This window comes from Hippoglossus stenolepis, chromosome 11, assembly GCF_022539355.2.
Source record: "Hippoglossus stenolepis isolate QCI-W04-F060 chromosome 11, HSTE1.2, whole genome shotgun sequence".
Taxonomy (NCBI): domain Eukaryota; kingdom Metazoa; phylum Chordata; class Actinopteri; order Pleuronectiformes; family Pleuronectidae; genus Hippoglossus; species Hippoglossus stenolepis.
This window is the reverse complement of record NC_061493.1, coordinates 25,301,755-25,324,002: the sequence shown is the minus strand read 5'-3', so window position 1 is coordinate 25,324,002 and position 22,248 is coordinate 25,301,755. Positions and strand designations below refer to the sequence as shown.

Sequence of the window (22,248 nt, the reverse complement as noted above, 5' to 3'; positions counted from 1 at the left end):
ATTCAATTTTAAACAAGTTTGACATGTTTCTCATAGACTCTTTAACAGGTGACACACTTCTGTAAACATTACAGGATTGTTTCAACATCACTTTTCTTAAAATATCTTTGCATATGTCAGCACCCAAACTTAAAATTATAGGATATTTACCATCCTAAGAGGGAGTCTTCTTTATTAAGATCCTTTATAATATAAAATCTCAAACTCAGCAAAACCATGAGTAAGAGTGTACACACAGACCACACCTGCCCCACAGAGAATCTCCAGCTTTTGAGACCAATCCATGGAGAACCAAGATGAGTCTGCATAACAATACTAAAGCATGTCTTATGGTAGGAGGACACAGAGCATTGCTCAGAAGTTTCCCTCGGAGTCGTGCGTGTATGGGACACAGGAACTTTTAGGAGCCTCCATCATTCCCAGTGGAGGACTTTTTGAGCTGAGGTTTGAGTTTACCATGCAGTGGCCTTTCTCCAAAACCAACAGAAGGATGAAACCGAAGTCCAACCCCGACTGGGCACTGACAGAGTGAGTATGACCTTAGTTATTTATCCAACTCCACCTACCGAAGAGAACCAGAATTTAAAGGATGTCATCCCAGAGTCTCCACTAGGGGCTGAAACTCAGAGCCAGACAGAGGTTCAACATGACCTTAATTTTAATCTTTAACCATTATCCCAACCTTTTTAATCAATACCTTAACTCTAAACCTAACCAGTTAATTCTATCACTAAACCCACCAGCTAATTCTACGGCTCAAACCACCAGTTAACTCCATGCCTAAACCTAACCTTTAACCCTTTATATTAATTAACTCTAATCCAAACCTAAACCATTTTATCCTTAAATACTAATTCTAATACTTCAACCAGTTGATCCTTACCAACAAAACCAAGTGAATCCCTTTTCAAATTATCTTTTAGAATTAGATTATAATAAAACTTAGTTGATTGCCCTGGGGCTTGACTGCATTTTCTGGCGGGGCCTTCCGGGAGAGAGGGTGTCTAGTGATGATGGCTCAAACACCCGATGATCCTGAGGTCCACTACTGATGATGTGTTCCATAATGTAAAATTAGGAAATTAAAATAGCATCTTATAGAAATAATAGTCCAAACCAACTCCGTCAAAATCAAACAACCAATAATTCAAACAATGGAATGAGAAGCAATAAATCATGAAATATCAATACATAAAAACAAAACAGAAATACTTACAATGAAAGATTTAAAATATCAACAAAACTAAACCAAGTGAAGGAACAATATCCCAAAACAAAAGTAACGCTCATATTAAACCAACTCATATCAAAAGCCATTTCAGGCAAAGGGGATAGTGAGAATGGAGAGTAGTCGGCGACGGCGCGGCCAGTGCATTGCCTTTGACTCCTAGTTCAAACTGCCCAGTCGCCGGACGAAGCAGGGGAGCTATCAGATATTTTTTCAAACCAATCAGCCAGAGCCATCGGACGAACGGCTCTCTTTGAACCGATTTGCCTACCTTTCCAAAAACGTTTGCTTCAGCCAAAGAATCACCACAAGGACGTGAACTGATGGGCGACACAAAGGAGAAAAGAACCAGTCCATGACCCTAAATCCACAAAACAAAACCCAGTCTAACCAACAACGATAATTTTCTAAACCACAAGAAAAGCCGGGAGCAAGATCAGAACCAGCAGATTGTATTCACAGCAGGAGGCAGAACAACCCAGGATTCAGCCTGCTCCTCAAACCTGAAAAAGATGGAAAATCATCTTCTAGAATATCAGACACTATCCAGACTTACCTGAGGTCAACCTTTAAAACTAATCCTAGAGGAAATCACAAAATAATTACAATGATTATATTGAAAACTCTTACAATTATATAAATAAATATTACTATAAATATCCCAACTCATATATAAAGTATTTAATATATATAAAAATCCCTTCTTCTCTCCTCTTCCCTCACTTCAGTGAGGGAGAGCAAAGGGGGAGACAGAGTCCACAGCCCGGTCCGGCGGGAGGGCTTGACCCAGACAGGTCTCTCTCCCCTGACTCTGTTTCCCCTCATTATGTTATCACAGAAAATTAAGAATATATCAGTTTTATCATTTTAACAGCTAAATTTAATTAACAGATAATTTCAGTGGAATAATTAATCAATAAATTGATTATTTAAAGGATGGACCCTACTTAATCTACTCTAACATTTGGATTAAATTCTTATGATAATAAATAATTTTTACAGACATTACAAAGGTGTTTTAACTTAATAAAGAGACCGTGTCTATCGATTGGTCCATTACTTCCTAAAGGATGATGGGATTGGTTTATAAACAAGTCTAGTCAAATTACTTCTCCTTATCTGCAAAATAAATCCAAACGATCAGAAAATATCACCCAGAGGAATTTCTCTAATTTAAGATTTTTAATTATTTAATTATTTATTTATTTATTAATTGAATGATTGAGTAACGATTTATATTAGTTTGTCAGACAAACACACTCTACTGGCACACTAAGAAAGGGATAATACCAAAAAAACCACTCCGAACTGAATAAATAGAAACTTTAATGTATTTCACAGATAAACCATGAGACTATTAACCAATTGATAAATAATTCATATAGATGTAGTCCTATACCTAAATTCACTCTAATAATGACTTGTTTTAGGTCACAATTATTCAATTTTAAACAAGTTTGACATGTTTCTCATAGACTCTTACCAGCAGACACACTTCTGGGCAATGCATTATGGGATTGTTTCCTTAACATCACTTTTCTTAAAATATCTTTGCATAAGCTACCCAAACTTAAAATTATAGGATATTTACCATCCTAAGAGGGAGTTCTCTTTATTAAGATCCTTTATAATATAAATTCCAAACTCAGCAAAAACCATGAGTAAGGAGGTACACACAGACTACACCACCTACAGAGAATCAGCTCTTTTAGATCAATCCATGGAGAAATCCAAGATGAGTCTGTTGTAACAATACTAAAGCATGCCTGCGGTGTGTAAGTGACACACATGCTTCAGAAGTTTCCTGGAGTCGTGCGGTGTATGGGACACAGGAACTTTTTAGGAGCTCCATCATTCCCAGTGAGGACTTTGAGCTTTGAGGTTTGAGCCACGGCGTGTGGCCTTCTCCAAACCAACAGAAGGATGAAACCGTCCCACCCCGACTGGGCACTGAGCAGAGAGTATGACCTGAAGTATTTATCCAACTCACCTACTGAAGAGAACCACAGAATTTAAAGGATGTCATCCCCAGAGTCTCCACTAGGGCTGAAAACTCAGAGCCAGAGCCAGAGCCAGAGGCCTCACACACCTTAATTCTAATCTTAACCATTATCCTAACTCAATCAATACCTTAACTCTAAACCTAACCAGTTAATTCTACGCCAAACCTAACCAAAGCCAACCCCATGCCTAAACCTAACCTTTAACTTTATATTAATCTTTAACTCTAATCCAAACCCAAACCATTTTATCCATTAATTCTAATACTAACCAGTTGATCCTTAACAAAACCGTGAAACTCTTTTCTAAAATTATCTTAGAATTAGATTATAATAAACTTAGCGACACACCTGGGGCTTGGACTACTAAGTGGGCCTCTCGGGAGAGGGTGTCTAGTGATGATGGCCGAAACACCCGATGATCCTGAGGTCCACTACTACGACAGTAGTTCCACAATGTAAAATTAGGAAATTAAAATAGTATCTATAGAAATAATAGTCCAACCAACTCCGTCAAAATCAAACAACTAATAATTCAAACAATGGAATGAGAAGTAATAAATCACAAAATATCAATACAGAAAACAAACAGAGCACTTACAATGAAAGATTTAAAATATCAAATAAAACTTAAACCAGTTTTTTTTTAAAGGAAACAATATCCTGAAAACAAAATAACGCTCATATTAAAACCAACTCATATCAAAAGCCATTTCAGGCAAAGGGATAGGTGAGAATGGAGAGTAGTCGATGACGTGCGTGGGCCAGTGGTATTGCCTTTGACTCCCTAGTTCAAACTGCCCAGTCGTCGGACGAAGCAGGGGGAGTCATCGAGATATTTTTTCTAACCCTAACCCTAACCCCCTAACCTCGGGGGTGGGGACCACTCCGGGACCACTAATAATCCCCTTTCCAAAAACTCCGATACCAACCCCGTATTAGTACCCTTTATATCCACTTTCTCACACCAAATAACCACACTCCATAGTCATATCAAGCAAAACTTAACCCACACCCAAGCATCACATCCGGCTTTTCAAAACCATAAAACCATATCTGCATACAGAAAAAAAATAAACCTCCATAACCTATTAGTTACATCAAAATACTCAGACTATAGACCCCCCACCCAAACACAGTACACCACACATTACAAAAACAGAAAATTAATTTCCAATCCCCACAGCAGAACAGCATTTCTGACACTTGGCACATTCTCCCTCCGCACCAGTAATGCGATATACATCATCACATGCACCATTTGCAATAAACACTACATCGGTGAAACAAAACATAACATACTCACCCGACTCAAGCAGCACCTGCACAACATTGGGGAAGGCAAATTAACCACCCCCATCGTTAACCATTTCCAACAACACTCTATCAGTAATTTAATTATTTCAGGTCTGGAAGCCAACGACCACTGGACCACTGGGCAGAGAAAGAGGACAGAGAAAGCATGGATTTTCAAACTGGACACCATCACACCCACAGGATTGAATGACAAATAACCTTGCTTCAACCTAGACATCCATCCCCGGGCTCTCTAGCTTCCCTTTTTCCCACACGTCTTTTTACTAACTCCCCTTGTTTTTTTCCCCTACCAGCCTGCTGCCTGGGACCCCTCGGGCCCCCCCGACCACAAATTCACTTCGGCTGGCTTCGGGGGATTCGAACATCTCTGCCACCATGCCATTTCTTTATTTCTTTTAATCAACTTATTAAATTTGTAATAATATCATTGCTTGTATTTACTAACTTATTTTTTTATAAAACTAACTTTATAATCTTATTTTTTCTCCTGGCGATCTTTTTAGACAGCCACACAGGCAATTTAAGATTAACTCCCACCTCGCCCCCATAAATCAATTCGTTTGTTTGCACATTTTCCCCTTCACCTTTGTGCTGTACTTTTATTATTCTTCACCATTCAGAGAGACCTCCGGCGCAGAGACCAACCCAGGCTGCAGCTAACCCCACCTCTTCCTCGGCCCCGTGGTCCCTGCAGACACGCTCTGCCTGGGGAACGTACCCTGGGATGAGGGAGCTGAGCTTTACCAACCGTACCACCACTCTATTGCGAAACGTCAGGGATTTTAAAGAACCACTCCACGGTACGTCACCTTGGACTTTTTTATTATTTTTATCTCGTGTTTTAGAAGTACATTTGCTTTTTACTGTTTTGAGCATTTAGCATAACGACTGCAAATATGTGGCTGGTTTTCTATAGCTGCAAACATCACGTGACTTTCAGCTGTGTTTACCAGAGGGAACGCACCAGAATGACACCGGTGATAGGCCTGTTCGCTTGTCACTCAAAGTGCAGTCAGCCAATCAGAGGAGGGGCTCAAGAGAGGCAGGAGAGAGGACATGGAAATACACACTGCAGCAGTTTGTCGACTTTAAACCACTGATGTATCATCTTAGGGAACCAATACCTCACATTAAGTCCCAGAAAGGTGTCAAGTATGGGCCCTTTAAAGAGATGACTTTTTACATGTGATTTAAAAATGGAGTTATTGTTGCCAATGTCCAGTAGGAGGGAGTTCCAGAGGTGGGGCGGGGGCGACTGAAGGCTCTAGATCCCATGGTGGTGTATTGGAAAAATTAACTAAGTGTGGTTGAAACCTATTTTATAGTTGAAGAGTAACTTTTTGCATACCTGTCTAAGACTCCATGACCTGAAATGTTTATGACCTGAAACCTGTTTGACCTTTCTATATACCTGTTTGACCTTTTCATTACTTGACTGTCCAAAGAACCCAATGGAAATGTATGCAAATCAGTTTCCTGTGCATTAATTCCTGTCTCAAACTGCGCCTACATAACCAGTCTGAACTGGTTCTGAGAGCCTTAGTCCTCCTATATAAGATCCTTGCATTTGACTGTTCTCCATCTTCACTCTGAGATCCTTGTGACTCTCTGTGTTGATCCTTTCTGCAGAAATCCCCTTTTAAAATACATGTAGATAACTTTTGTGTTTCCAGCCTCTTGTATTTCCAGATTTCCATCACAGTGGTCACTCTTATTTTCATTATAACTCGTCCGTCAGAGCTTAAACATGATGGTTACACAACTGTTCCTCGTCTCTCTCTCCCCTCCATTTCTCTCTGCTCATGACCGGTCAAGTCAGATGTCACCCACATTGAGTTTGATTCTTTTTTCCAGTCAGTTTTTTATCTTGTAATGGAAATTTTGTCATTTGTGGATGTGATGTTGCATGAGCAGACGTGTATGTGGAAGATTGACCAGATTGTTTATCTAAAAGGGCAACTTTAGGTTTACAATCTATTGCTCCGAGACATTTACTTTATGGTGTCTCTTTGCAAATGGTTGGGATCTCACACCAGGGGTCTTCAACAGAGACATGAAGGCAGGATAGCTCCCGCCCTGATAAGACATCAGGAGAACACAACTCATCTCTGTTCTTTCTCATTTGTACATGTCATCCAGGTGATGTGTACTGTGAGTCCATCTGCAGATGCTGGATTAAATTTACAGAGATAAGTGTTTGACTTTGTGCTTGATTCACAGAAAATGCCACCAGTCTCCAGTCGTCAGAGCTGCTCGTTGAGAGAACTGTTGTTTTCTCTATAACTTTTAAGATCTCAGTGCTATACAAATACAATAGAAAAATTTAATTGAACTCAACAACGGAATGTCGTAGAGACTTGCAAGTGGGCTCCGTCACACATTACTCATGTTTCAAAATAAAACAGAGGAACAAACTCCAGTTTAAAAGTTTTTAATTTTACAACCTTTTTACAAACTGATTAAAACATGTGAAAAATAATCAAACTTTTTGTTTAAATGTTTTCTTAAAAAAACATCTGTTCATTTAGAAAACAGTCAAAGTAATGATCCTAAATTAAAATCAATCCTGAAATAGAGAAACAAAAACAAAACCCGAACAAAAATAACACAAACAGAACTTATGCACAACCAACACAAAGTAACAACACCACCTGATGACAGTCTGTTAACTGATGTTTATTTCTTTCCTGTCAGGACATCTGTTGTTCCTCTTCATGTTGTGTGTCGTCATCATCATGTTGTGACTGTTATGTGTGTTGTCAAGTTAATTGTGTCATGTTGTGTGTCTGTTGTGTGCTGCATCGGTTGTTGTCAGTGGCTGCAGATGTCTCCATGGATCTTGAACCATCGATGGACTGAAATATTTTTCCACTGACGCATCTGAAGACTGAAAACACAAACAACAAAATCAAATCATTGATCATTTAAGGTAAACACATTCGTACTAGGGCTGTCAAAATTAACGCGGGATGATTAACTTGTGGAATTAAGGGTTCATTTTTTAACACACTAATAGAATGAGCCGCTCCATGTACCCCCCCACCCCACTCGCTCACTCACTCAGAGACACACGCAGTGAGATCACAGCTCGTGCACCTGAAGCAGCCGCTCAGTGACTCTGTAGAAGTGAAACACAGAGTTCCTCTGGTCTCAGCTGCTTCAGGATCAGAGCTGCAGCTGGTTTGTACCGAGCTGGAGTTTCTGTGTCCTCCTCCACTCGGCTTCACTGGAACTAATACACACTCATCACTAGTTCTCAGGACCTGATCAGCACAGGAAGTCACTGAGTGTTGGTTTGATTCCACAGTTTATCAGACTCATTGAAACATCATGAAAATGACTCGTCAACATGTTCAGTCCAACACGAGACGCTCAGTCAGGACTCAGTGTTAGAATGAGCGACACGCAGACACGATCCGACTCCATCGACTCAGAACCAAACACACGACCGGACGTCTGTCACCTGAATCCTCCCAATAAAACATGAACTGTGAACCTGAACCAGTTCATCTGCATGAACTGAACTGGGAACTCGTTCTTTTTAAGTGTGCACTGGCTCAACACTGCTTCTACAGATGGGCTCAGATTCAGATTTCACATTTAATTGTGTAAAGGTTTGGTGGTTTGTTTGATTTAAAAAGAAAAGAGTTTTATTCAACCATCCTATATTTGCTTTAAAAAAATTGTTCTTTGAGTTTAATAAATAAAAATGTTCTAAATCACATCATCCTATGTTTGCTCAGAGGCAAAGCAAAGAGACAGCCACATTTAATTATGGTGTGGTATGTTTTAGTTTGATTTTATTTTTCAATATTAATTACTCTATCATTTGGACTTGTCATCAATAAAAAACAAATGTTAAATGTATATATCCACCATCTGTCATTTATCTTTCCGTTCCCACAACAATATACAGAGTAAAATGGGGATTTTTCGGGCATTTAGAAATGGTGATTAAAAATTGTAATCGTTTGACAGCCCTAATTAGTACATAATATAATAAATTACATAAAAATAAACAATAATATATGAACACGTCGTAGGATTAGGGTATAATATATCTTCTATTGTATCTTCTATATTAACAAGTTATACACACAATCAAACACAACTTCAACGTGATACAGTCTTACACAACAACATCGTACACACACAATGTACAAGTATCAGTGATTTAGTTTCAATTCTAAATTCATGATCAGCGAGTAACAAATTCAGAGTTGATGTGAAGATTAAAGTATTTCATAGTTTCACATATTAACGTACACATACATGTTGATCATATGAGACATGAAGACTCTATAGAACATGTGTCTATGAATGAACTCTGTCATTTATATGTTTAAATTAACATCAGTTTTTCATATTTAATTTTTTAACTTTATTTAATCTCCTCGTATCAGAATCAACGTGCACGTTCCCTCTGTGAATTATCCTGCACGTCCCCTTTAAGCACGCGGACAAGCACGCCCACATACTCTTCCACAGTTAACAGTTAACCATAACATACACTAACCCATAACCAGCTGATCAGCCGTTTAACCAGGTTAGTTAACCCACAGTAGCTCTTGAACTCACCTGGAACTTCTGCGCTGAACCGGGACTGAAGGACTGAGGCCGCCGGAAACCGTCGCCTCTGCTCCGCATCTGTCCTGGGAAGCACCGGGATCCGCTGCCGAACCCGACGGGAGAACCGTCCCAGTATCCGCGACCGGACCCCGGAGAATATACCGGGGAACCCGGAGAGTAAGCGCCACAGCCCCGGGGTGAAGCTCCTCGATGTCCGGAGCCTCCATACGGGGAGCGAGCTCCGGGGAAACCCCAGCTAGAGCCGGGGGAGGGAAACCTTCCAGCCGGCCGCGGAGCTCCGGGACTCCGCTGAGGTCTGAACGGGCCACGGTTCATTTGAGAGGCAGAACAACAATCGGAGATTCGGAAGAGACGGGGAACCGCCAAGAAAACCAACCGGAACCGGAAGTAAATACGCTTCTCCTCCTGGTCCCTGCAGCGACACCCAGCGGCCTCTTCTTCTTCTTGAGTGTTTATTGGCGGTTGGAAACCAGCTGGACTGGAGTGTGGATCAGTAGATTGGCGGTAAACAAACAAACAAAAATATATAAAAATAAACAAAAAAATAACCTTAAATTAAATTCTTTCCTTAAATCCTGTTTCTCTTAAATAGTTGTTCAGAAGATTATGTATATTTTTTATGTCTTTCCTAACAATTTGTTTTAGGTGATATTTTGCATTTCGTCTTTTAATTCTGATATTAATTCCTTTCTTTGTTCATTATATTTATTACATTCTATTAGTACATGAGTGACAGTTTCCGGTTGTTTACAGTATTCACAGAAACCGTTTGGGTGCTTGCCTATTTTATGAAGTGTATCGTCTAATCCTGTATGACCACTTCTCAGACAGGTAATGACTTTCTCTCTTCTGCTCCTCTAACCAGTGCATACATGTTTTGGCATTTTGTACAAATGTCTTCCTGTGTTGTTTAAATCCCAGTATTCTTGCCATGTTTTGTGAGTGTATTCGTTAATGATTGTTTTTATTTCTGCTTTGCTTAGTGGTACCTGATTGTCGATTGTCATTCGTTTTAATGACTGTTTTGCTAATATGTCTGCCTTTTCATTACCTTCCACTCCCATGTGAGCTGGAACCCATATGAAGGAGGTATTGCACCCTCTCTGATATAATTTGAGGATAATATGAAAAATGTCATTGGTAATATCTTGTCTGCATGATGATTTTATTGCTCTTATACTGGCAATTGCTGATAAGCTGTCAGATGCTATGATAATCTCATTGGCCTGGCTTCTTTCCTCCGCCCACTGCAATGCAAATAGAGAACCCAGTAGTTCTGCTGTATAAACTGACATGTGATCTGAGACTCGTTTTCTAATTGCTATGTCTAACTGCAGAATGAAAAAAGTAGCACCTGTACGCCCTTTTTCTGCCTTCTTTGAAGCATCTGTGAAAAGTTATAGTTTATTCCGATATTGATCTATATGGTTTTGTACTATTTCGCACTTCTGTACCTTCTTGTCTTTGTCTTTCAGCTTTTGCTGCAGACTGGTGTCTATGGATGGTAACACAAATTCCCATGGTGATATCAATGATATTGGAACAGTAGAACTGATGTTAATTTTCTTTAATCCTACATCTTGTGCTTTGGGGTTTCCTATCCATCCGAAACTAAAACATCTGGTTTTGTTATGCTCCCAACATTCCTGTCAAACACCTTTTGTGGGATGTGATTTATTATGTCCTTTTAGATTTACCCAATATGCCAACATATTTTTCACTCTTCTTATCCTTAACGGCATCTCACCCATCTCAACTTGTATTGCTGCAACTGGTGATGTTTTAAATGCTCCACTGCAGATCCGGAGAGCCTGAGCTTGTTCCACATCTAGTTTTTTAAGGTTGGTTTCTGCAGCAGACATGTAGGCTATGCTTCCATAATCTATAGCTGCTCTAAGAGCCCGATAAATATTCAACAGTGCTGTTCTGCTAGCTCCCCAATCTCGCCCTGACATACATCGTAGTATATTATTTATCTTCTTGCAGTTATTTTTGACTTTATCTATATGTTCCCACCAGGTACATTTTTCAGCAAAGTGAACTCCAAGAAATCGGAAAATATAAACCTGTTTTAGTGGCTGTCGATGTAATTGAATTTGTCCTGGTTTGTGGCGTTTAGTAACACATATGACCTGTGATTCTTCTATTGACATTTTAAAACCCCATTTATTTGACCATTCCTCTACTTTATTTACTGCAGTTTGTATTTAATTTTTTAAGTACTCCAAATTTCACCCCCTAACCCAGAGTGCTCCATTATCTGCATAAAGTGATTTCCCTATGCTTTGCTCAATCTGTTTAAAAACATCATTAATCATTAAATTAAAGACTATTGGACTACAGACACTACCTTGTGGGGTTCCATTTATTACTGCATATTTGTTGGAATATTCTGTGCCCACTCTAACTTATATTGTTCTTCCAAATAGGAAATTTGACACCCAGTTGAACAATTTACCCTTTATGCCTAATTCATGAATTTTGATAAGGAGTTCCTCTTTCCATAGCATATCATATGCTTTTTCAATATCTAAGAACACAGCAATAACCATTGGATGTGATGGATCTTTTCCAGGTTTAATTATTGGAACTATTACTGACTGCTTCCAACTTATTGGGATTTGACCTGTATCCCATATCTTATTAAATAATCTTAACATTACTTCAAGTGTGCCATCATTCATATTATCTAACATCCTGTAACATACTTCATCTTTCCCTGGGCATGTTTGTTGTGCATTAGAAATGGCTCAAAATTACTGAAAGGTAAATCCAAGTCTTCCTCTGTTACAGCCCTTTTATGTACTGTTGGTATTCCCAATATGACTCCTCTTACAAATTGTCTTTCTTCCGGCAGTGAACACTGCACTTTTTTGCCTTCTATCTTAGTCAATCTTATAGCTTTACCTTGTTGTGTACTGTCTCTACATGACACCGTCAATGCACCATTTCTCAATATCATGGCCCCTTTAATCTCATACAGCAGTTTATTTAGAGATTTAGTAAATTGAACTGGGTTCCACTCACCAAACGACGCTCCCTCTTGAGACTGTTTGATAATCACTTTATATTCTTCTCGCGGTCTTGCTGTTTCTTTTACACTATTATCCTAATTGCTTCCACTTTCACTGACGATTTCGTTTAAATTTCTTTTTACGTTTTCGTCGACTTTAGGACCTTTGGTCTTCGGCACTACACCAAACATCACCTCTCCTGCCACCGACTTCAATTCCCATCTCACCTCCTGATCCGTCACTTCCCTCTGCCATCTCCTGACCATTCACAGCCCAGTCGTCGCCTCCGTCCACTCCCCCTGCGCACTTCTAATTGGCAGGCCGGCCTCTTCTTCTTCTTCTTCTTCTTCTTCTTCTTCTTCTTCTTCTTTTTGTTTAATGGCGGGTGGCCCCTCCTCTGAGCCACATTCACACTGATGGATGATATTAAATCCATTACTCTGTTTAATCCTGTGAGTCCTGATCGTAACCTTGATATGACTGTTTGCTCTCTGCTGTTGTAAAGATTGTTTCATTCCTCCAACCTTTAGCTTTATTTGATATAGATGATCCTTTTCCTCTCTCATTGTTTTTTCCATTCAGTCATGATGTTGCTCCTAATGACTGCCTATCTCCATAACTCTCTCCTGGTTTGAAGTAGGTGAATCTACCATTTCATTGCCCTCGATTCTCAGTGAGCTGGGATCCACATAAACCTGACTTCTGTTTAATGTCATCTGAACAGTGTCTCGTATATTTCATACAGAATATCTGCTCTGCTGTGGGATGAGGGTTAGGGGTTAGGGTGGGTAATGACACCAATGCTGCCCAGCAGCCTCTTCTGCTAACACGTTGTTTTATATTGTGAGTCAGAACTTGCCTTGTAATGTATCAGTGTGTCCGCTGAGGGCCGCTGTTTATTAAGACAGAGAGTTCACACCGTTCACACACACACACACACACACACACACACACACACACAGTGATGAACACGTGAACTCTTCCTCCTCCTGATGACGTCGCTGTGAATACAATCTGAAACTAATGATATCGATTATAAATTTCAAGATATATTATATCATTATTTTAAATCATTTGGCTTCACTTTTTCTGAAAAAATTGAAATTTTTTCATATGAATGAGCTTTTAAATCTTTCTGTTTGATGATGTCACGTCACTGACACAGATGAGTCGTTGGTCGTCCTGACGACTGAACTTGGACTGAGTGAAGCTGTGGGTGTGATGAAGAGTCACAGTTTGTGGTGGAGGTGGTGTCGAGGTGATCAGGCCTTCCCTCAGCACTGACGTGTCTCGCCGCAAAAAATAGATCCTTCTCTCTGATTCATATGAAGACTCCTCTCATCACGTATCTCTTCACACCAGCGCATCCGTCACACAAACTAAAATACAACTTCTTCAGTGACGAGATGAAGGGAACCACAAACAAACATTTACATTTATCAATACATTTATTTTATCAATGTCACTTCACTCATTTTGTCTGATTTATATATTTTTTTATTTAAAATTAATTTAAAAGATGATCTGACAGAGATTAAACTGAGATTAAAACCGAGGTGAGAATGGGGACATCAGAAGAGGTGGAGGGAGGATTGTCCTGCGTTCAATCAATCAATCAATCATTCAATCAATCAGTCAAATTTTATTTGTAAAGTCTCATATTCCCAGTTTGTCTCATAGATGTTAACAAGGATCAACTTCCTCTGTTCTTCACTCAACTAGAGTCAAACTACAGAGAAACTTAGTGATCAGTGAATAAAGCTCAGAGTCACGTGTGAGGATCCTCTCCCAGGACACAAGTCCAACAGATGCTGATGGAACTGAACACATCAACACAACAACAGGATTCACTACATGAGAAGAACCAGTTTGTAACTTCATGTTTAAAGTGTTTCTACATAATGTCTGATGGAGATGAAGGAGCAGAGGAACTGAGGACTTCCTCTCAGTGATGGTAGAAGATGTGAGGAGACATGTTGTGTATCAAGAAGTCTGGTTGTGATCATGGACCATAGATCATGATCCACCACCATGATCCATGGTCCATGATCACAGTCTGTGATCCACATCAGGATTCACGATGTGGCCACAGTCACATTGTCCAAACTGGACAAACTAAACATCTTTTGAGTTTTATGACAACAGAAGGCTACCACAGGTTCTACTTAGTGTTTAAAAGGGGACGGTGAGGTGAGGAGTATCAGCTGCAACCTGAAACTTCACCACTAGATGTCACTACATTCTACACACTGAACCTTTAATGTGAGAAAGAGGAAGAAATAAAAAGAGAAGCTCCATGTGTCACGTGACCCCGACATTCTAGACCTACAGCAGCAGAACTAAGATCTAAGACAAACCTGGACCAGCTCGAACTATAACTTTATCGTAAAGGAAGGTTTGAATCTTCAACGTACAGAGGGAGTCTGCCTCCACAACTGAAGCTGAGATGATTCCACAGGAGAGGAGCTTGATGCTGAAGCTCTGGCTCCTCCTCTGCTTTAGAGACTTTAGGGACAACAGCCGGAATTCTGGGAGCTCAGGGCTCTAGTGGTGATAAGGTACAATGAGCTCTTTAAGGTTTGATGCTGCCATATTATTAATGTAGGTGAGGAGGAGGGTTTTAAATTCTAAAAGGAACAGGAAGCCAGTGTAGTGAAGCTAATACAGGAGACATGTGGTCTCTGGTCCTGGTTCTCTTCAGGACACGTGCTGCAGCATTTAGGACAAACTGCAGAGTCTTTAACGACTTCCTGCTGGAGCCTGAGAATAAGGAATTACAATAATCACGTCTGGATGGAACAAAGGCCTGGACTCGTTCTTCTGCGTCTTTTTGAGACATGATGTTTGAGATGTTACGTAAGTGGAAGAAGGCGGTCCTAGAAATGTGTTTTAAATGAGAATCAAAGGACAAATCAGGATCAAAGATAAGGGCAATGTCCTCTAGCACAGCTTCATCATTAGATAATGTGTCTCTGAGGTGTTTAGGGCCAAGTATCAGAACCTCTGTTTTATCTGAGTTTAATAAGAGAAGGTTTTTATGTCCTTGAGACATGAACTTCAGTTAATTCATGACACTGTTCTGGTTTTATTGATATGTATAACTGGGTGTCATCTGCATAGCAGTGGAAGTTTACCGAGTGTGTCCTGATAATGTTTCCTAGTGGAAGCTTATATAATGAGAATAAAATGGGCCGAGCACAGAACCCTGAGGAACACCGTGGTTAACTCTGGTGCACACAGATGACTCATCATTTATCGATCTGGTAAATATGATTTAAACCAGTTTAGGGCGGTTCCTTTAATGCTAATGAACTCTTCTAGTCTCTGTAATAAAATGTGATGGTCAATAGTGTTGAATGCTGCACTGAGATCTAACAGGACGAGGACAGACACAAACATCTGAAGCTATTAGAAGCTCATTAGTGACTTTAACCAAGGCTGTCTCCGTGCTGTGATTGGCTCGAAACCCCGACTGAAAGTCTTCACATTACTTTCCTGGAGAAACTCACACAGCTGATTGGCTACAACCTTCTCAGGAGTTTAGACAGGAAGGGGAGGTTGGATATTGGTCTGTAATTAAAAACCTTCGGGTCCAGGGTGGTTGTTTGAGAAGGGGTTTGATTACAGCTAGTTTAAAGGACTGTGGTACATCCTGATGATAGTGAGAGATTGATTGTGTTCAGTAACGAACTATCAATTAGGGGCAGAACTTCTTTAAGTACTTTTGTAGGAATGGGATCTAAGATACAAGTTGTTGGTTTAGAACATGAGATTAATATGGTCAGATGATCACGGGTGATCAGGGAGAAGCTGTCTAAATAATTGGTAAGATTCTCAGGTGTTCTGAGATTTCTGTTCTTGATGGTGTATTAGTGCCAAATGAGGGCAGGAGATGGTGGATTTTATTTATAATAGTTAAGTTTTTATCATTAAAGAAGTTCATAAAGATATTGTTATTCAGGGATGGAGGGATACTGGGTTCGGTGGAGGTGTGACTCTCTGTCAGCTCCAGAGCTGAAGAGAAACCTGGGGTTGTTTTTATTTTCTTCTATTAATGTGGAGTAGGAGGCAGCTCTTGCTTCGTGGAGGGTTCGGGTTAAAGTGGGAGACAGAGCTGTTGTGTGAGGCAGCCATATGCAGTGGTGCTCAAAAATGAATGAACTGCTCAAGATTAAAGTGAGATCACAACTAAGTTTAAATTGATCCTTTTTTGGACAGTAAACTATACTTTACCTTTACATAAACAGCAAAGTGAACCGTACACTCTGTACATATCTTATGTTATAAATTTATTAAAAAGAATGCAGAGTGTAAATGAAGTTGGATGTTGTATGCACGGTGGTCCTCCTTTCCCCACCCTAACCTAACCCCCTAACCCTAACCCTTTGACCTTGTGACATTTTCTGTCAACCATCCTCACATTTGGTCCTAGCTGGCCCCTACCATCACACTGTTCTGGGGAAGATTGGGATTGACCACCGGCCTTCACCTTATGGACAACCCACTCTACCTCCTGAACGCAGCTAACTCTAACCCTAACCCACCTGGAATTCACATCAACTTTCACTGATAATGATTTCATATAATAATTAGTTTAAAGTCCTGATAGCATGCCAAACAGGATAAAGAGTTAACCTTCAACCACAATGCCACCTATTGGCAAAAGGAAACAACTGCTTTAACACTTTCATGTCCTCCTCCAAGGACATTGACCAAATCAGAACAGCCTAAAGACCTTGTTGATGCCTTATTGTGAATTTTGCGGGTTTTCACAAAGAAGCATGGCCATGGCAGCGTGGCAAATTTAGATCCCTGTGCATGAAGATTTAAAGTAGTATTGTAACTAGACCCCACATATTCAGATCTTTACCAAGCTTCACACATCTGATGAGAGTCTTGCCCTGAAGACATCTACTGGCTCATTTTGAATCACAATCATAGTGCCACCTACTGGTAAGAGGAGGTTATAGGCTGTATTTATTTAAATGTTACCTGTAGTAGGTAATTCTCATGTTACTCAGATTCAGTCACGTGAATCCTCAGATGTTGATGATGAAATATTGAAAAGTTCCAGAGTGTTCATCAAACCATGTGGTTTCCTCACCAATGCTAATTTACATTGACATCATTCATATCATTACATCATCAGATTGTTCAGTTATTTCCCATTTGATAAGATGAAAAAATATTGACTGTTAAAACATTTCGATTTTACCGTGATTAAAGTTCAAACATGTTTTTAAATGTTTATTTACCACAAGTCCCACATCACCACAGAAGAACAATAGGGTCATACAAAGAAAAGAGTTATATGATTTGATAATTTCAGTTTTTTTTAAATCTGGAAGAAAAATGAGACCAAACGATAAAAACGGACAGTTATTTTAATAATAATACATCGTATTTATATAGCGCTTTTCAAAGCTCTCAAAGTCGCTGATTAATGATGAACTGACTCACACACTTTAACGGATTCCCACTCATTACCTTACTCACACTTGTTTACCAACTCAGACTTGTGACTAACACTCGTTAGCAGACTAACACACATTAACTGACTCACACTTGTTAACGGACTTACACTCATTAAACAACTAACACACATTAACTGATTCACACTCGTAAAATGGAATCACACTCGTTAACTTACTCACATTTGTTAACCGACACACTCATTCACTGACTGACGTTTTCGTTTATATTTCAGAAAAATGTATCGTCTTCATCTTCAGCATCATCTGTCTTTGGCTCTCGTCTTAACCTTCTCAACTTTGAAGCTGATACAACATTTCCAGGAATCTTTACTTTTCAAAAATAATAATTATAATAATAATAACAATAATATATAAGAGTAATGTTTGGCTCCAACAGCTGGTTTAACTAAATTTCTTCAAGTAACATTAGAGATTTTTTAGACAAGTTGAACCAGTCATCAATACATCAAAAAGAATTCCCTCACATTTTCTATGACAAATATAGACCAAGAAACAAGCAATATAAAACAATGAAAAAACAACGGACAAACCAAGTATGAAGACAGGACACATTTGTTGCATAATATTTTCGGGTTGTTCCAATGTGGAAAACAGTTTCTCATAATAATAAAAACAACGTCATCACTAAACATAAATAGTTTTTTTAACAATCTTTTATGTGAAAGTGCTGATGTGATGTTTTTGTCTTCAAAGTGTTTCTAACGTCAAGGTCAGCGTTTACGAGCAGCCGCACTCGTCCACGATCATGTTCTGAATATCTTTCTTGATGATTTTTTGCTCTTCGCTGTAGTAAAGCATCGACATGGCGCGCAGCCTCATTGGCACGCAGCAGGACTTGATATTTTGAAACGGGCCAAAGCCTCTCATGCGATAATGATTGATGACCGTTGAGTGGAAGGAGAGCGATGAGCTGCTAAGGCTCACCATGTGGTTCGGACAGTCGCCTTCACAGTAGTTGGCATGATAACCTGATGGAGCAATAATCCAGTCATTCCAGCCAATGTCTTTAAAGTTCACATAAAACTGTCTTTTACAGCACACACGTATCTTTCCATCACACTCCAGACTTCGTTTGACTCGTCGCTGCATCGCCTCCTCCTGAGCTCGGAGAGCCACCATGAGGAATGGTCGATGAGACTGATCTCGACCTCCTGCTCGCTCGCTGTTGGCAGGCATCAGGACAGGTGAAACTCCAGCCTCGACACACAGCGGACAGGAAACCCTCAGGCTGAGGGAGCTGCTGCCGCCATCCAACAGGTCCTGAACGATGTGAGGGATGGAGAGGGTGTGCCAGCCGCTACGACGGGTGTCCACCATCTTCTCTGAAACACACTCCTGCTCCGTATCATTGTCGTGGTCATGCTGTAGCAGCCGCAGCAACACTTTGCGCTTCACTCGGTTTCCCTTTGACATTTTCAGAAAGATCCAGACATTGGCCTGTTCCACCACCGCTGAGCCACTGCCCTCCTTCGAGATGTCAAAGGTCATCATGTTCTGAGAGTCACCTGCACCAGACAACACAGTTAGCATGGTAACATATTAGCAGGAATTAACTTTATCCATCAGCATGAAGCTCTTTATTCATGACCATGAACATTAACGTTAGTCTGTAAAATCAAAGACATGATCTAAATGGTTAGGGTTACATTAGTTTAGGGTTGAGTTGGTTTCTACGTGTCCCTACAGTGTGAAAACTTTTCACTGAATCAGTTGTTGAAATATTCACTTATTTATTTAAGATTTGACTTTGACCTCTTAGCTCAGTCTGATCATTTAAAACGTACAGACGTACAGAGAACAAAACTTGGTTTAAGTTTGAAACAATCCAACTCTGATCTTCTCTTGAAGTAAACAACATTTATCAACATCAATGACCTTTGACCCCCTGTCTGAACTTCCTTTCATTTGAATGAACAAAGAAAATGTCATTAACAATAGTACAGTGAACTGGGCCGCTGCCTCTAAATATACTCTTATACTCATGAGCTGAGACACTAAAAAAAGAAGAGGCCTGATTTCAGGGAACAAGGACACTAGTATCCCCCACCCCTGTGTTTAATTACCGAGGCCCAGATTCATCTGAATGAAATTATTCACGGCCTCAGACCACGCGGTATTCGAACCCCCCCCCCCCGCCTCGTTACTGTCGGCAAAGCTTTTAATTAAAGAACTTTTCAGAACAGACAACTATTTATAGCACAAAGCTTTTATGTACATTTATGTAAGCAAACCAGTGACAGGACAGTGATTGGTCACGACTTTGTTCACATTCACAATAACATGAAAAGATTAAAAGCTGTTCCACTAAACTTCAGTTAATGATAATCATTAAAATAATGCACCAGATGTGTTCAGGTCTGAACAGATGAAAGAATGAATGAAAAGAAAGAAGCACAGGCTCTGTCTGACAAACCTAATAATACCCTAAGAACCTGTTTTACAGATTAGAAACCAGGGGAGAGGAGGAAGAGGTGAAAATAGATGCCACCCTCAGTATCAGTAAAATCAATTGAATTAGATACAAACATCCCCCAACACATTTGAACTCTTAACGGTAACAAGATGTAACAGATGTAACAGTCATAGATTTAACTCCAGAAAAAAGGTACAAAAGATAAAACCATTAATGATCAATTTTGATTCATGAAATACAGTAAACAATCTGTTTGATCACAGAGTTATTCCTTGTGATTAGTGAGCCCTCCTCAAACATTTCTACAAAATACTCTCACATTTCTTTCATTATATTGTCACTTTGTATTGTTTTTGTGCTGTACATTGTGTGAAAAGCTTTTTACCAACAGTCTATGTTCCGGGTGAAGTTAGAAAAATTTGTGTTCATCCTACCTGGTTTATCTGTTTATCTGTGAAGCATGAACCAGATTTTATTTTCTCGCACAGATTTTATAGATTCTTTATATTGTTGACATGTTTCTCTTATGTTTGAATGAATTATTGAACAGCTTTTATTTTTTCATGCATTACATGTTGACTATTTCAGAGGTCTGTTAAGTAATCAACACAATTTTCAGGCCCAAGATCTACTGTTTTTACTGTTTCTTCTGTTTCTACTGACTCAGATCTACAGGTTCACCTGCTGTCAATCAATTTCGTCAATGACTTGAAGTACAACAAAAAAAAAATTTAGCAGGTGAAGTCAACAGACAGTAGAAATAGTAATTAACTAACTGTAAACATGTTCCGCTGAGCTGGTGTAATTTGAAAGATGACCTGAAGGTTTATGATTGGCTGTCAGACTCACCGGGCTCTGCAAAGATGATGATTTCCGATGGTGGTTCAGGTGGTGTTGGAGCCCCAGGGGCCCAGCCCTCCTCCTGGATCTCAATGCTGCCGTCTTTGGTCACATGGCCCACGTGCAGCTTCTTGATGGCGTTGAGCAGCGCGGCACGAGGGACCGGCTGCGTAAGGTTGGGTCGGGTGCTCAGGTGCAGCATGTTGAGAATGTGACGCTTCACCGCCTCGACCACGTCACTCTCTCCTCCTGATGAAGAGATGTTCCTCTTCATTAGAGACAGAGAGCAGGATGGACAGTCACTGGAGGACACCAAATCGACCTCAGGAGCCGGAGAGACCGCCGGAGAGGAATCGACAAGGAGGATGACAGCCACAAAGAAGAACAGAGAAGACATGACAGGCTCTGGCTCAGAGTCAGTAGAAACAGTAGATTGAATGTCCGTCTCTGCTAAAGAGACTCACAGAATCCCTCAGATCAAATCCTCAGTGACTCAGTAGAGTCCAATATCAGTTGAATCAGTCAAGTCTCTGATGTTTGAAAAAGTGAAAACAAACAACAGAAACAGAGTTCTGCAAGAAACTGTTAAAAACCTTAAACTGTCAATACGTCTCAGGTTCTGGTTCTCACTGAGGTCCTCAGTCAGTTCCTGATTAGTTGATTGTTGCAGATCTGTTCCTAAATCTAGTTCTCTGAGCTTCTGTCGTTTCTATCTTGTCCTGGTGGTTCTAGTCCTTGGGGTTGTGGTAAAGGTGGTTCTGGTCCTGGTCTCAGACTGGTTCTCTATGGTCCTGGTGTCCGGTGCGAGGTCACTCTTTCCCTCTCTCTGCTAAGTTACTGTAATTATACCTCTCTGTCTGTTTAATCCCACCCTCTGTCCACAGAGGTATTTCCCTATGAGTCACACACACACACACACACACACACACACACACACACACACACACACACACACACACGCACAGTGAGTAAACTGTTTGCGGTGTTTCCTCCTGAATGAACATCACGACAGAAGAGGAGGGAGAAGAGTGTCCCTGATTCTCATACCACACACACATACACACACCCCCACAGACACACAAACACACACTGCTGACTCAACTCAGTGTCATCATCACCTCACGTGGAGCAGAAACTGTGAAATTAATTTTTAGACTGAACCAAGATTTTCTGTTAAAAACAGTGAACAGAGCAGATGGACCTTTCGCACGCACACACACACACACACACACACACACACACACACACACACGCACACACGCACACACACACAGTGACATTAGTAGGCCCTCTGGTGGTTGAAGTCAGATCTTACAGCCTCCTCACCTGAGACGTGTCCTCTGATTCACCT

At 40.2% G+C, this 22,248-nt stretch overlaps 2 protein-coding genes across 2 annotated transcripts; both read right to left on the bottom strand.

Moving 5' to 3' along the window:
* Positions 1-7,299: 7,299 nt before the first annotated feature.
* LOC118118393 (M-phase specific PLK1 interacting protein) lies at positions 7,300-9,545 on the bottom strand. Its single transcript, XM_035171586.2, has 2 exons — positions 9,124-9,545; positions 7,300-7,432 (listed from the first exon to the last, which is right to left on the bottom strand). Exons 1-2 carry the CDS (start codon positions 9,448-9,450, stop codon positions 7,319-7,321), a joined length of 441 nt encoding a protein of 146 aa, XP_035027477.1. The 5' UTR covers positions 9,451-9,545; the 3' UTR covers positions 7,300-7,318.
* A 7,901-nt stretch (positions 9,546-17,446) lies between these two features.
* Positions 17,447-21,850, bottom strand: inhbab (inhibin subunit beta Ab). Its single transcript, XM_035169704.2, has 2 exons — positions 20,907-21,850; positions 17,447-19,149 (listed from the first exon to the last, which is right to left on the bottom strand). The coding sequence occupies exons 1-2, from the start codon at positions 21,292-21,294 to the stop codon at positions 18,362-18,364; spliced, it is 1,176 nt and encodes a 391-aa protein (XP_035025595.1). The 5' UTR covers positions 21,295-21,850; the 3' UTR covers positions 17,447-18,361.
* Between the last annotated feature and the right edge of the window lie 398 nt (positions 21,851-22,248).